At 44.0% G+C, this 14,378-nt stretch overlaps 1 protein-coding gene across 14 annotated transcripts in view; it reads right to left on the reverse strand.

Annotated features, from left to right (window-relative positions):
- nav2a (neuron navigator 2a) overlaps positions 1-14,378 on the reverse strand; it is a 1,091,104-nt gene that overhangs the window by 569,140 nt on the left and 507,586 nt on the right. For 13 of the 14 annotated variants that reach the window (XM_072592785.1, XM_072592776.1, XM_072592788.1 and 10 more), the window contains exon 1: positions 5,682-5,951. The exons of the other annotated variant lie outside the window; for it this stretch is intronic. In XM_072592785.1, coding sequence (XP_072448886.1) covers positions 5,682-5,936 — 255 coding nt within the window. In that variant the 5' untranslated portion in view covers positions 5,937-5,951. Of the gene's footprint in view, positions 1-5,681; positions 5,952-14,378 lie in introns of those variants that run through there. 14 annotated transcript variants of the gene reach the window in all.

Here is a 14,378-nt window from a genome sequence, read left to right on the forward strand (position 1 = left end):
GTATCCATAGGCCTTCCATCTGTCTTATGGCCTTCAAGATTCTGTGGACATACAAAACAAGGTTCCTCCGAACATCTATCCTTCTTAGGTTCCCACCATTTATTGTCTACTCCCTCGACTTGTTAATCCGCCCAATCTCACACTTCTCAGGTTTAAATTCATTTGCCATTGTTCTCTTCAGCTGATCAGCCTGTCTATATTGGCCTGTGGTCTAAGGCTTTCCTTCTCGTTATTTACTATTCCACCAGTTTTCATGTAATCTGTGATCAAATCTTTTACATTCATGTCTAGATCATTAATGTACATGGCAAACAGCAAAGTCCCCAGCACATAACCCTGTGGTACACTATTAGATACAGGCTTCCAGTTACAAAAACAACATTCGACCATCACCCTTTTGACTCCTGCCACTAAGTCAATTTTGCTCCAAATATCTCTGGCTTTTCCCTTTTGACCAGTTGCGACACTTTGTCAAAAGCCTGACTGAAGGCCATGTCGACCATATCAACTGTACTATCCTCATCAACACACCTAGTCACCTCCTTTATAAGCTGTCAAACATGATCTTCCCCTGACAGAGCCTTGGTGACTATCCTCAATTAATCCTTGACTCCTAGTGGAAACTAATTCAGTCCCTCAGAATTCTTTCCAATAGCTTCCCTGATGTCAGATTCACTGGCTTATTCTTACCGCCCTTCTTGAATATTAGCTGACTCAGGTCCTCTGGCACCTATCCTGAGGAGGAGCCAGAGGGGATTTGAAAATAATATCAGAACCTCTACAATTGCCTCTTTTGATTCCCACAGCAGCCTGGAATATAACTCATCTGAGCCTGGGGATTTCTCCAACTCTATGCCGCTAAAACCTCTTCTTGTTCACGTTGGTGCTGTTCGAATCCTAGGGAAACAGGCACTTCAGCCCAACAAGTCCACAGCAACCCTCCGAACAATAACCAATGCAGACCCCCTACCCTATTACTCTACATTTACCCCTGATTAATGCACCCAACCTACACATCCCTGAACACTACGGGCAATTTAGCGTGGCCAATCCACCCTTACATGCACATGGACTGTGGGAGGAAACCGGAACACCCAGAGGAAACCCACGCAGACATAGGGAGAATGCATAAACTCCACACAGACAGCTGCCAGAGACTGGAATCGAACCCTGGTCCCTGGCGCTGTGAGCCACCGTGCCGCTCACTGTTGAGAGGCTTGAGCTCAGTTGGCAGAATGAGGAACCAATCACTGCCGAGAATGGCAGAATCAGAGAAAGCAAATGGGGAGGACACTTCCAGGAATGCCATTCTACCCAACACATTTGTGAAAAGAGTAGCCTGGGATCCCATATGCTCCTGAGGGCTCTATCCCAAAGCCCATTGGAAATTTTAGCCCATCTTTCCCACAGCTTGCATTCCCACCTATCTTTGAATGGTCGTCAAATTTGACTCCAAAACACTTAGTCCCTTCATCCAGTTCAGAGATAGTCTGGAAAGAGTCTGTAATGAGGCCCCAGCACTAATCCTGTTGACAATTCCCTGTTTTCAGTGTGCAAACCTGAAGATCACCCATTTATCCTAATATTTTATTTCCTGTTTATTACCCGGCTCTCTAACTATGCTAATATTTTATGCTAAGCATTATCTAAGTCAATAAAGATGATAGCAGCAGTTTTAAAGATGTTGCAGTATAAACTCTAACATACCAATATAACCATTGCATATACCACTGAATGTTAACAATGTCATCCTCCTAAACTGTAATGTCAGTGACCCTCACTAACATAAGGTCCAAAGACAGAAGCCTTTTCTGTCCAACAGTGGAATGGAGTTGCTGAAGTTCCAACAAGCAACAGATACACTGTGAGGTACTGTAACTATGTACATTGTATAAACTGGTCACATACACAGGATGGCAACTTGCCTAAACCACCATGTAACAAGTACAGTGGTGGTTTGCATAGCCAAATTGCACAGTGTGAAGCTGCTGCCCATCAAACAGAAGACATGGTTATTACAGCTGGATATCTGTCACAGAAGACGACAGAGAAATTAGAGCACAGAAACTGGCCATTCATCCCAACCAATCCAGGGCTGGTGTACGCCCAAGCTATTTCAATATTTCTTTATTCTTCCCTCCTCAGACCACCTACTTGGTTCTGACTATTAATGATCTCCATTTCTATTGCAGTCTGGAAGTACACTTCACTGCTCCTGCCTAAATGTTTCTGCTGCTCTGTGTCACATAAGATCATAAAACCAGAACAAGTTATCAGTGGAAGTAAGCCATTCTACCCATCGAGTCTGCTCCACTATTTAATAAGATCATGGCCAATCTGAAAATCCTCAACTCCACTTTCAAAGCCTTTGCATTTTTTTATATAGAACATAGAACATTACAGTGCAGTACAGGCCCTTCGGCCGTCGATGTTACGCCAACCTGTGGATCCAATCTGAAGCCCATCTAACCTACACTATTCCATTCTCATCCATATGCCAATCCAATGACCATTTAAATGCCCTTAAAGTTGGTGAATCTACTACCGTTGCAGGCAGTGCATTCCATGCCCCAACTGCTCTCTGAGTAAAGAAACTACCTCTGACATCTGTCCTATATCTATCACCCCTCAATGTAAAGCTACATCTCCTAATGCTAGCCATCACCATCTGAGGAAAAAGGCTCTCCCTGTCCACCCTATCTAACCCTCTGATTATCATATATGTCTCAATTAAGTCACCACTCAACCTTCTTCTCGCTAATGAAGACACCCTCAAGTCCCTCAATCTTTCCTTGTAAGACCTTCCCTCCATACCAGGCAACATCTGAGTAAATCTCGTCTGAACCATTTCCAAGGCTTCCACATCCTTCCTATAATGCAGTGACCAGAACTGTACACAATATTCCAAGAGTGGCTGCACCAGAGTTTTGTACTGCTGCAGCATGATCTCATGGTTCCAAAACTCAGTCCCCCACTAGTAAACGGACTCCAGGATGAACATTACCCATCAACCACCACCCTCTGTCTTCTTTCAGAGAGCCCATTTCTGATCCAAACCACCAAATCATCCTCAATCCCATGCCTCTGTATTTTATGCAATAGCCTACCATGGGGAACCTTATCAAATGCCTTACTGAAATGCATATACACCACATCAGTGGCTTTAACCTCATCCACCTGTTTGGTCACCTTCTCAAGGAACTCAATAAGGTTTGTGAGGCATGCCTTACCCTTCACAAAACCACGTTGACTATCCCTGATCAACTTATTCATCTCTAGATGATTATAAATACCATCTCTTATAACCCTTTCCAACACGTTACTCACAACCGAAGGCTCACAGGTCTACAATTTCCAGGGCTGTCTCTACTCCCCTTCTTGAACAATGGAACAACATTACCTATCCTCCAATCTTCTGACATTATTCCTGTTGACTAAGACGACTTAAAGATCAAAGCCAAAGGCTCGGCAATTTCCTCCCTGGCTTCCCAGAGAAATTATAGTTTATCTTGTACTTATATAACCTCTCAGCGATCTATAATATTGAAACATAAATCATTTCTTCATGAACTTGTTAAAATCTTCAATCTTCCCTGGTCAAATGACCAAAGTGTCAATTTTTTGCAAGTCTTTCTTCACACTCTGTTTCCTTGCAGGTAAACCCCTGATGCCACTTGTGGTCACAGCCACTTGTGGGGTTATCGTTAATTACCTTTTATGACCCCATAATCCCACCATAATTTCTGACCTGAAAACTATCCTAATTCGAGAATATGATACTGGCACATTTCATTTCCTCATATAACAGCTCTCGTCTGCAGTGAGCTCCCCAGTACACCACTTAGCATCTCCCTTTCCAGCTCCTTCCAGCCTAGGGTTTATCAGTTAGTGAGCCCACCCGACTGATTTGCCAAGGCAAAAGCTTTGATGCTTCTTTGTCCAATGTCACATGGCTCTCAAATACGAGTCTGAGTTGAAACTGAGAATATAGATCTCAAATAAAGAAACAGTCTTGTTGCCATAAATGGTGACCATTCAGCAATTTACACCTTCACTCATCGCAGGGATACACACAAAAAATGCAAAAACATTCAGCCATTTTATAAATTGTAATACAATGTTTGATGGGTCAACAGACATAAAAGCTTCATTTTCTTTTCCATATCTTTCAACATTCTCCCAATTTTCTCTGCCCAAAATTGGTAATGCTGCATTATAGCAAATGGAAGCCTTTAGCTGGTTACTATTCCGAGTAGCAATTGAAACATTACCTAATTTAGCTTTCTTTGAAAGGCTGCAGAAGGCTACATGAAACTGCAGAACAAATCTGACAAGGCTTTCATTTTAGTTTACACAATTGCAGGAGATATATTGTACCTCAGCTAAGCAAAAATCAAGACAATTATTATTTAACCCTCACAATTTTAGTCATGTTTACCAGCTGCAATGTGTTCCATTTAATTTCACCAAAAATCCTGGGTTTTTTTTGAAAAAGAGATGACAAGGTTAAAATTAAAGGAATTCTCAACAGACTGCTTCTGTGCGTTGGAGGGAGCAGCAATTGTGCACTAGTAACAAGCAATTAACTTCAGCAAGAAGATCCAGGCACTATCTCTGCACTAATAATAAAAATTATACCAATCTTAGTTGCAGACACAAATCCCTTCATATTCTGGCACCAGTCCAAACCTCTACCCTACATACTGTAGCCTGATATGTCATACTGACCAGCAACTACAGCAGAATGTGCCGTTGATAATAAAATGCAGGGCACCTGGCCAAATTGAACTGAATATTCTGTCATTTCACATCGCTCCTAACTGCTGTCATTTATTTTCCCTTTATTTTTTTCACAGGGCATGGACATCACTGGGAAGACCAGCATTTCGGAGTTCTACTCCACTGGGAGGCGGTGATATAGTTGTAATGATACAGGATTAGTCAATCCAGTACCCCAGATTAATATTCTGAGGCCATAGCCCAAATCCTACCATGACCAATGGCGGAAATTTGAATTCAGATGAACCTGGAATTAAAAGTCAAATGATGACAATGAAACTGTTTTCAATTGTCATTAAAAACCCACCTGCTTCACCAGTACCTTTTAGAGAAAGAAATCTGCAGTCCATATCTGGTCTGGTCGACATGCGATTCCAGACTCCCAGCAACATGATTTGACTCTTAACTGCCCTCTGGGCAATTAGGGAATGGGCAATAAATGCTGTGCCCAGCCAGGAACACCCACATTCACTGAATGAGGAAATACATTGTCCTTCCTAATTGCCCTACAGGGACAACTGAAGACAGAGTTAAGAGTCAACTACATTGCTGGGTGTCTGGAGTTACATGTAGGTCAGACCAGGTAAGGATGGCAGATTTCCTACCCAAAAGGGCATTAGTGAGCCAGGCAATCATTGATTTGACACTAATTCCAAATATTATAAACTAAATGTAAACAGCATTAGCTATGATGGGGTTTGAATATACATCTCAAAGCTTTGCCCAGAGACATTCCCAACATACCAACACTTCCCTGAAATGATTAGTCACAATAGGAAGATTCTGTTGCATGATAACCTCTGAGACATTTTCTTTTTTTGCCAAACGCTACAACATGAATTGTTCTAAACGAGAGAGACATGACCTGAAACGAAAACCACAATTTTGTTTTTTTTTCTGACCTGAGTGTCAAAGCTATGTTCTGCCGCGTTGGTCTTGCCAAGTAGCAGCTTCTCCCCTTCATTGTCCAAGCCATGCGAAGATTTGAGTGGGATCAAGCTCGAGTACACCGGCTTGGTCGCTTCCACCTTGCTGCCCAGCTTCAGGTAGCAAGGCTGCTGCAGAGTCCTGGCGCTGACATTCGGGATGGGAGTAGCAGTGTGGACCGGCTTGGGCAGTCCCGACTTCATTTTCGAGGCCACGAGAATTGCTGGCATTTTCTGTGCCCCCCCCTCCCTCCACTCCTCCCCTTGCTCGACACGTTCTTCGCCTGCGAGCCAGCTGCAGCAGCCCTCGGGGAGTAGGAGCTGGGTGCCTGGGAGAGACAGACTGTACTGCAGCCCCTCTCTCTCTCTCTCTCTCTACAATGTTCGCCCAAGGTGGAGTACTTCCTACCCTTTCACTTCTCTATTCCTGTGACTCAGCCAGCTTCATTCCTCCCTCTCGCAGAGGGATTTTTTTTAAAAAGCAGCTGCTGGAGCAGAATGACAGAGAGAAAAAAAACAAAACGTGATTTCTCACAATCTGCACCCCCTCTTTCTTCCAGCTCTGAAGATCTGCTGATTTTATTTTTCTGGGGATAACCCCCTGCAGTTCCTAAATCACGTCAGTCCCGGCCAGAAATAACATCCCGCCTTGCTGGGTTCCTTGGACAAATCAATGCAGAAAGTACAGTGTGTGTGCGTGTGCAGAATTTCCAACCCCTGATAATAAGCCTCCCCAGCGCCCTTCGTCCAGATGCAGTTTTAATGCGTTAATTTCCAGTTGTCCTTGGACAGAGGCGATGTCCTCAGCCTGACCCGGGGCTAGGCTCAGTCGGACGAACAGGATACCATCCGTGCAAAGTGACAAGTCGGTGCACCGACACTGGGAACGATGCAGTATCCTGGCCCTATCTGTACATTTCAAACACAGGCAACTTCATGTCTGTGCCTCACCTGACGAGGACAGACAGACACAGTCAATTCCTACCGCTTGTCGGTTTAAACGTCCACACGTCCGTGGCTTATGCTGAAAAGAACACAGTTGAGAATGAGAAGGGCAAGGCAGTGAATAAAAAAAGAGGGGTTCTGACACTACAAACGTCTGATTGGTCCAGTTCTCTCAAATCAGGATTACAAAAAAAAATCACTGCAAAAAGGGAGTGGCCTAACAGACTGGGAACTGGCAAAGTGTGCCATTATTTCAATGTAGCACAAAAACCATCTGTAGCTTCAGTAAGCTCTCTCTCTCTATATATAAAAGAATGGTCATTAGTTTTGAACTATGACTAAGTCACGTCCGTCTCTTAAGGGAGGGTCTGGGGCTCTTGTGATCGCTTCCCTAACTCTAAGTCAGGAGACATGGTACAAATCCCACTTGCTCCTATGGTGTGTAATAATATCTCTGAATCGGTTGATATGGGGAAAAATATAGAGGGAGGAGTACTGTTTCTTCAAAGCCCCTAGCTTTGGACCAGAAAAGCCGGGTGTATCCCCCCCGCCCGTTGACAGGTTATTTAGAAATCACTGTACCATGAGGGTTAAATGTTGCATATTAAGCCCGGGGGAGTAAGTGCCCAGAGATTCCAACCAGCTATGTGCCTGCTGACCACTGCCGTGCCGACCCTTACCTGGAACCCAGTTCATTCCGCGTTCTGGGCGAGCCTGCAATTTGCAACAATATTTTAAAAACCGAAAAGAACTGCGGATGCTGGAAATCAGAAACAGAAATTACTGGACAACCTCAGCAGGTCTGGCGGTATCTGTGGAGAGAAACCAGAGTTGACGTTTCGGGACGGAGTGGCCTTTCCCCAGATCAGTTTAAAATGTGTTCGGGGGGTGAGTGTGACTAAATGGCAGCTGGAAACACACGAGCTTTTTTCAATGAACGCGTGTACATGCGCCTTTCGGGCACTCTCATCCAAAATGAACATTCGGAACTGGATGTCTCAGTTATTCCTAAAGGGAGTGGAGTCATCATCGACATTTCTAACTTTGCACTTGTTTCAAACCAGAGGATTTAGCTTTTCAAGCCCCACGTTGTATAAATAAATGGTTGAACTCTGAAGTGTTTCATAGTTTGCTACAGAGCTGTGACTCCAGAACTGGTTAGAAATTCTATCTCATTCCTCGTGGAGACATTCACGATTTAAGCCAGAAATTTTAAAAAACGGATTGATCTTTTTGAAATAGATGCATCCTCCCAGTTATTTAGGGCTGTTCTCTGTATCTCCATGCGCCTCGTCTCTGGAGATGTGTTTTGCTGACCTGTTCTGAAATTATTGCGTTATTGCAAAAACTGTTTTTTTTCCCCCAACTATCATCCTTAAACCAAGGAGGGAGACCATAATTTATGGAGACGATCCTTTTAAAAGGGAGATGCTCTCACGCCTTGATTAATCTGTAACATATTTCAATCAGGGCTAATGGGTTTTACCCTTTACCAGTCACGTGGCAAAGAGAATGATGTCAGCATCATTAAGGCATTTTTAACTCTTTGCTATAAACCTCATAAATCCTGGATTTGGTTTCTTTAATCCATGTCAGCTCCAATTTACAATGCTCTAGCTCCTTCTAACCTGTGTGATTCCTGGTTTCCATGCCTCAACCACGTTACAGCAGATTTTTCAGAACTCCCGCCCTGAGAGTCCTATGGGTTTATCTCCAGCACACTGAACTGCAGCAGTAGAAGAAGGAAGGTCAGCACTATCTTCTCAAGGGCAGCTAGGAAGGGACAATAAATGCTAGCCAGTCAGCAATGACCACATCACATATCAAGGTAAAGTTGCCACAGTCTGACTAGACCATCTGGCTGCTCTCTTCATTAAAGAGAGATTGAGGACTGCAGATGCTGGAGATCAGAGTCGAAAAGTATGGTGCTGGAATAGCACAGCCAGTCAGGCAGTATCCGTGGAGCAGGAGAATCAACGCTTTGGGCATAAGCCCTTCATCAGGATGTCCAATGAACAGCTAATGCCCAAAATATCGATTCTCCTGCTCCTTGGATACTGCCTGACCCGTTGTACTTTTCCAGCACCACACTTTTTCACTCTTTAAAGAGAGAGATGACTAGTGTTAGTTGAACCTGCCTCAGGCGAGTCGAAAAGTTAAGGGGAGTCCTTCATAGCAACCTCAACCAGTGTGGGGTTTGAACACATACTGTTGGCACCCTAAACCAGCTGTCCAGCCAACTGAGCTGACCAAAGTTCCTGATGCTGAAGAGGAATCAAGTATTTTCACATTCATTTTTCTCTTCAGTTTCATTCTAAGTTTCTTTTCAAAACGTCTCTTCATTGCTCTAATCATTTTGCCTGTGACGACCGACAGTGAGGTTTATTTCTGTCTTGAGCTCTTCTGCTTTCTGAAGTTCAACAGAAGCACCAATTCTACTGCTCATCCTTGCATCGCTCACACAATGCTTAGATTGCGAGTCTCTTCAAACACTATTTCACTCACTTCACTTTTCTGATCTCTTGGAATTTGACAATCTTCTCCATAAACCATTCACCGTTTGATTCATTTTAGGGTATAAAAGGAACGTTTTCTTTATTCGTTGATGGGACATGGCTGTTGGTGGCAAAGTCAGCATTTATTGTCAATCCATCGTCATTATTCTGAGCTTGGTGTGCCAACCTCCTGTGTCCAATCTGTTTGATGAAGGCAGGCCCACAATTACTATTAAAGGAAGCAGCTCCAGGATTTTGATCCAGTGGATATAAAGGAGCGCCAATATACTTCCAAATGGAATGTGTCATGGAGGGGAACTTGTAATTGGGGCAGTGCATTTAGCTGGATGGGTGTAGTTGGAACAACACTCAAGAAGCTCAACACCATCCAGGACAAACAGTATGGGTTGAATGGCACCCCTTTCAACTTTCACTCCCTCCATCACTGGTGCACAATGGGCAGCATTGTATACCATCTGCAAGAAAATTATTCACAACATATCTCTATGACATCAATGAAGAAAGTGCATGTACTATTGCCAAGTCTGCAGATAGGCTGATAGAGCTGTACAGCACAGAAACAGACACTTTGGTCCAACTTGTCCATGTCACCCAGATATCCGAAATTAATCTAGTCCCATTTGTCAGCATTTGGCCCATATCCCTCTAAACACTTCATATACTCACCCAGATTCTTATTAAATGTTGTAATTGTACCAGCCTCCACCACTTCCTCTGACAGCTCATTCTATACACACATCACCCTCTGTGTGAAAATGTTGTCCCTTAGGTCCCTTTTAAAGCTTTCCCCTCTCACCTTAAACCTATGATCTCCAGTTTTGGACTCTGCTACCCTAGGGGAAAGACTTTGGCTATTCACCGTATCCATGCCCCACATGATATTATAAACCTCTATAAGGTCACCCCTCAGCCTCCAATGCTCCAGGGAAAACAGTCCCAGCCTGTTCAACCTCTCCCTATAGCTCAAACCCTCCAACCCTGGCAACATCCTTGTAAATCTTTTCTGAACCCTTTCAAGTTTCACAACATCTTTCCTATAGCAGGGACACCGGAATTGAATGCAGTATTCCAAAATTGGCCTAACCAATGTTCTGTACAGCTGTAACATAATCTCCCAACTCCTATAGTCAATGCACTGACCAATTCAGGCAAGAATACCAAATGTGCTCTTCACTATCCTACCAACCTGCGGCTTCGCTTTCAAGGAACCATGAACCTGCTGTCTTTGTTCAGCAACACTCCCCAGGGCCATACCATTAACTGTCCTGCCTTGATTTGCCTTTCTAAAATGCAGTACTTTACATTTATCCACATTAATCTCCATCTGCCACTCCCAGATAATACAAAACTAGATGGGAAGGCAAGTCATGATGACGATACAAGATGTCTGTAAGGAGATGGGGAGGGTCATCAGACCCAAAACATTGACTCTATTCCCCCTCCACAGATGCTGCCAGACCTGCTGAGTTTCTCCAGCAATTTCTACTTTTGTTTAAAATTCTTAACAGGTTTGATAGGGTAGATGTGGAAAAGTTTCCCTTTAGAATCATACAGTTGGACAGCACAGAAACAGTCTAACTCATCCATGCCGACCAAACATCCGAAATTAATCGAATCCCATTTGCCAGCATTTGGCCCATATCCCTCTAAATGCTTCCAATTCATCTACACATCCAGATGCCTCTTAAATATTGTTATTGTACCAGCCTCCACCATTTCCTCTGGCAGTTCGTTCCACACAGTGTACTCTGTGTGAAAAAGATTCCCCTAAGGTCCCTTTTACATCTTCCCCCCCCACCCCCCTCACCTTGAACGATGTCCTCTGGTTTTGTATTTTCCTACCCTGGGAAAAAGACCTTGGCCACTTGCCCTATCCATGCCCCTCATGATTTTATAAACCTCATCCTCCAAAGCTCCATGGAGAATAGCCCCAGCCTCTTCAGCATTCCGGCAACATGCTTGCAAGTCTGTTTTGTACCATTTAAATTTTAACAATATCTTTCCTATAGCTGAGAGACCAGAACTGCACTTAGTATTCCAAATGTCCTAACCAATGTCCTGTACAGCTGCAACATGACCTCCCAACATTTATGCTCAAGGCTCTGACCAATAAAGAAAAGCATATCAAAAACCTCCTTCTTCATCCTGTCTACCTGTGACACCACTTTCATGAAACTGTGAACCTGCACCCCACAATCTCTTTGTTCAGTGACACTCCTATCATTAAGTGTATCAGTCCTGCTTTGATTTGCCTCTCCAAGTCTTGTGGGAGTGTTCGACCAGAGGGAATAATCTCAGATTAAGAGGTTGAATATTTTAAACAGAGATTAGGAAGAATTTCCCCACTCCAAGGGGAGTAAATCTGTGGAATTCTTTACCAAGGAGAGCTGTTGAGACTGGGTCATTAAGTGTATTCAAGGCTGATATAGGCAGATTTTAACCCATTCAGGGAATCAAGGGCTATGGAAATAAGGCAGAAAAGTGGAGTTCAGGATTAGCAAATCAACAATGATCTCATTGAATGGTGCAGCAGACTCAATGAGCTCAATGTCCTCCCTCAATTCCATGGTCCAATGTAAACCAGATACTCAGCAACTTTACTTTACCACCACCCTTATTACCTAAAAGGACAAAGCATCAAATTAGAACCAGACCTATCACAGTTTCCCCTCCAAGGCACATACCATCCTGATCTATCAGGTCATTTGCTCACTGCTGTTGGGTCAAAATGCAGGGAGTCCCTCCCTCACAGCACTGTTACTGTCCCTGGAGCACACCAACTGCAGTGGCCCAAGCTTCCCAAGGAACGGGCAAAAGATGTCGAGACAGCTTGTGACACCTTCATTCCAGGCTTGAATTTAAAAAGAGGTGACACTACTATCTGAAAATCATAGCCAAAAATAGGTCAGTGATTCAATTAATACTGCCGCTCTCCTCTACTGTACGCTTCTGGCATCGTCAACATTTTAACAAGTGAGTTACTGTAGTCATAGAGCAATCCATCAAATGGCTCTGGATATTTCACATCCCTGGAACAGGTGGGATTTGAACCTGGGTCTTCTAGCCCAAAGGACAGGACCACTGCAAGAGCCTGCAAACAGGTTTGCCTTAAATCATTCAATCTGCGCTGTCATTAATAGTTGATTCGTAAATGCTTTATCCCTGAACTAGAGATTCTTCAAATGTACTTTAACTCCCAAATGATTCTTTCTTCATATTTGTTTTATTCCAACATGGGACATGGATATTGTTGACTGGAGAACTATCTGCAATATTATGGTGGCTGGGTCAGGTAGCTGACATAATGGACATGTACAACTCTCCTGTGCCTCCAAAGACCATCCAGCGTTTCCTTTTGGTTCATGGTAAGGCTGGTGGTCCCTCGTTGTGTGGCACTTTCAGTGACCAATAAAGGGACCCTGAGTCCTGAAGGAGTGAGGCCATTGAAAGTCTCTGACCCTCCCTAAACTCCTTCTCTGGTGGGCACACCACCCAGTGACCCCCATCATACTCCATGTACCTTTGTCCATGCTGCAGTCATCTTCAGGCAGGTCCTTGAAGTACGACCAACATCAGCCATCACCTCCCAATGGTCTGCAAACTTCAAGCTCTCTCAGGGGCAGGATTCCCATACCTCTGTGAGCTTGACTGACAGTAAATGGCATCCTGTTTCCCCACAGAAGTCAGACGGGGCTCCCAAAATATTCCAACGTCAGTGTGAGTGAAGACATGGGCAGCAGATATTTGGATGATCCCAAGTTCCTAAGAAGGTGTGGTCGGAAACTGAACAGAATGACACAGGAATGGGGGGGGGGGGGGGGGGGGGGGGGAGCGGGGAGGGTCCCAAGTCAATACTTACAAGGGTGGGAGATTCAGCAGCTGAGACAGGGGGGTGGAGACAAGTGGCGATACAGAGATAAACATTTAAATGGATAGAATGTTTAACATTTACCACATTGAGAAATAGCATATGCATGTAACCAAATCCCTTTTTAAAAGAAGCACTGAGTAAATGGTCAGCTAGGTCAGCTAATGCACGGTTGCTTTTCTAGTCCTGTAGGAGAGGTGCTTCCTCCAGACACATTTGCTCCACACAAACAGACCTAAACTCTCCAGATTCAACCAACAGAATCACAAAAGAGACTGACAGCTTCTTTCACCAAGTATTTGGATTTCCTTATGACTAAACCATGATGATCAGGAGAAATGATTTTCCACTTCTGGTCAGGGAGACTTTCTCTGACCCATGAGCACAGAACTCAATTATTTTCCATCTTTGGTAACAATTTAAAAGTACTGGAAAAAGCAATAACAAATATTCCGGGCTGACAACGGTAGCATTGTTAAAATTCTCAGACGCCTACAGATCAGGAGGTGACCACCAATCATACAATATATTGCTTTGTATTGTATCATTGGCCTCTACTCTGATGATAATGGCCCAGGTGTAAGTCTGTAGCCTGGTTCCAGAATTCCAGGCAAGCCAAAAATAGATGCCATGGTGGAAAGTACACTGGAAGGACAAACGTTTCAGTGTAGCAATGATTCAGGCCAGGAGCTGGCACACTCAGCCTTCTGTCTTGAGATGAGAGGGAGCCGAACCTGCATTGCTCCCTTCCAAGTAAAATACTGGTTGCAAAGCCACAAATATCACCAGACAGGCGCAATAAATACTGCAAACTTACAAACCAGCTGTGGTAACAGGAAATGGCACTACTGATAGTTTCAAACAGACAGCAGTTATAACATACATAGGATGATCACGCATTCAAAATGACACAGGAAGGTGATTGTGACTGCCTCTTGCAGAAACTTACTATCAGGACGATCTTCAGAGTCGTTAATAGTAAATTGGTCCATTGAAATTCATAAGTTCATAAAACCATAAGATACAGGAGCAGATTCAGCCCACTGAGGCTGCTCCCCCATTCAATCATGGCTGATAGATTTCTCTGAAAAATGTGTTGCTGGAAAAGCGCAGCAGGTCAGGCAGTATCCAAGGAGCAGGAGAATCAATGTTTCAGGCATAAGCCCGTCTTCAGGAATCTTATGCCCGAAATGTCGATCCTCCTGCTCCTTGGATGCTGCCTGACCTGCTGCGCTTTTCCAGCAACACATTTTTCAGCTCTGAACTGCAGCATCTACAGAGCTCACTTTCTCCTAATAGATTTCTCAACCACATTCTCCTGCCTTCTGCCTATAACCTCAATCC

The sequence above is a fragment of the Chiloscyllium punctatum genome, chromosome 22, assembly GCF_047496795.1.
Source record: "Chiloscyllium punctatum isolate Juve2018m chromosome 22, sChiPun1.3, whole genome shotgun sequence".
NCBI lineage: Eukaryota > Metazoa > Chordata > Chondrichthyes > Orectolobiformes > Hemiscylliidae > Chiloscyllium > Chiloscyllium punctatum.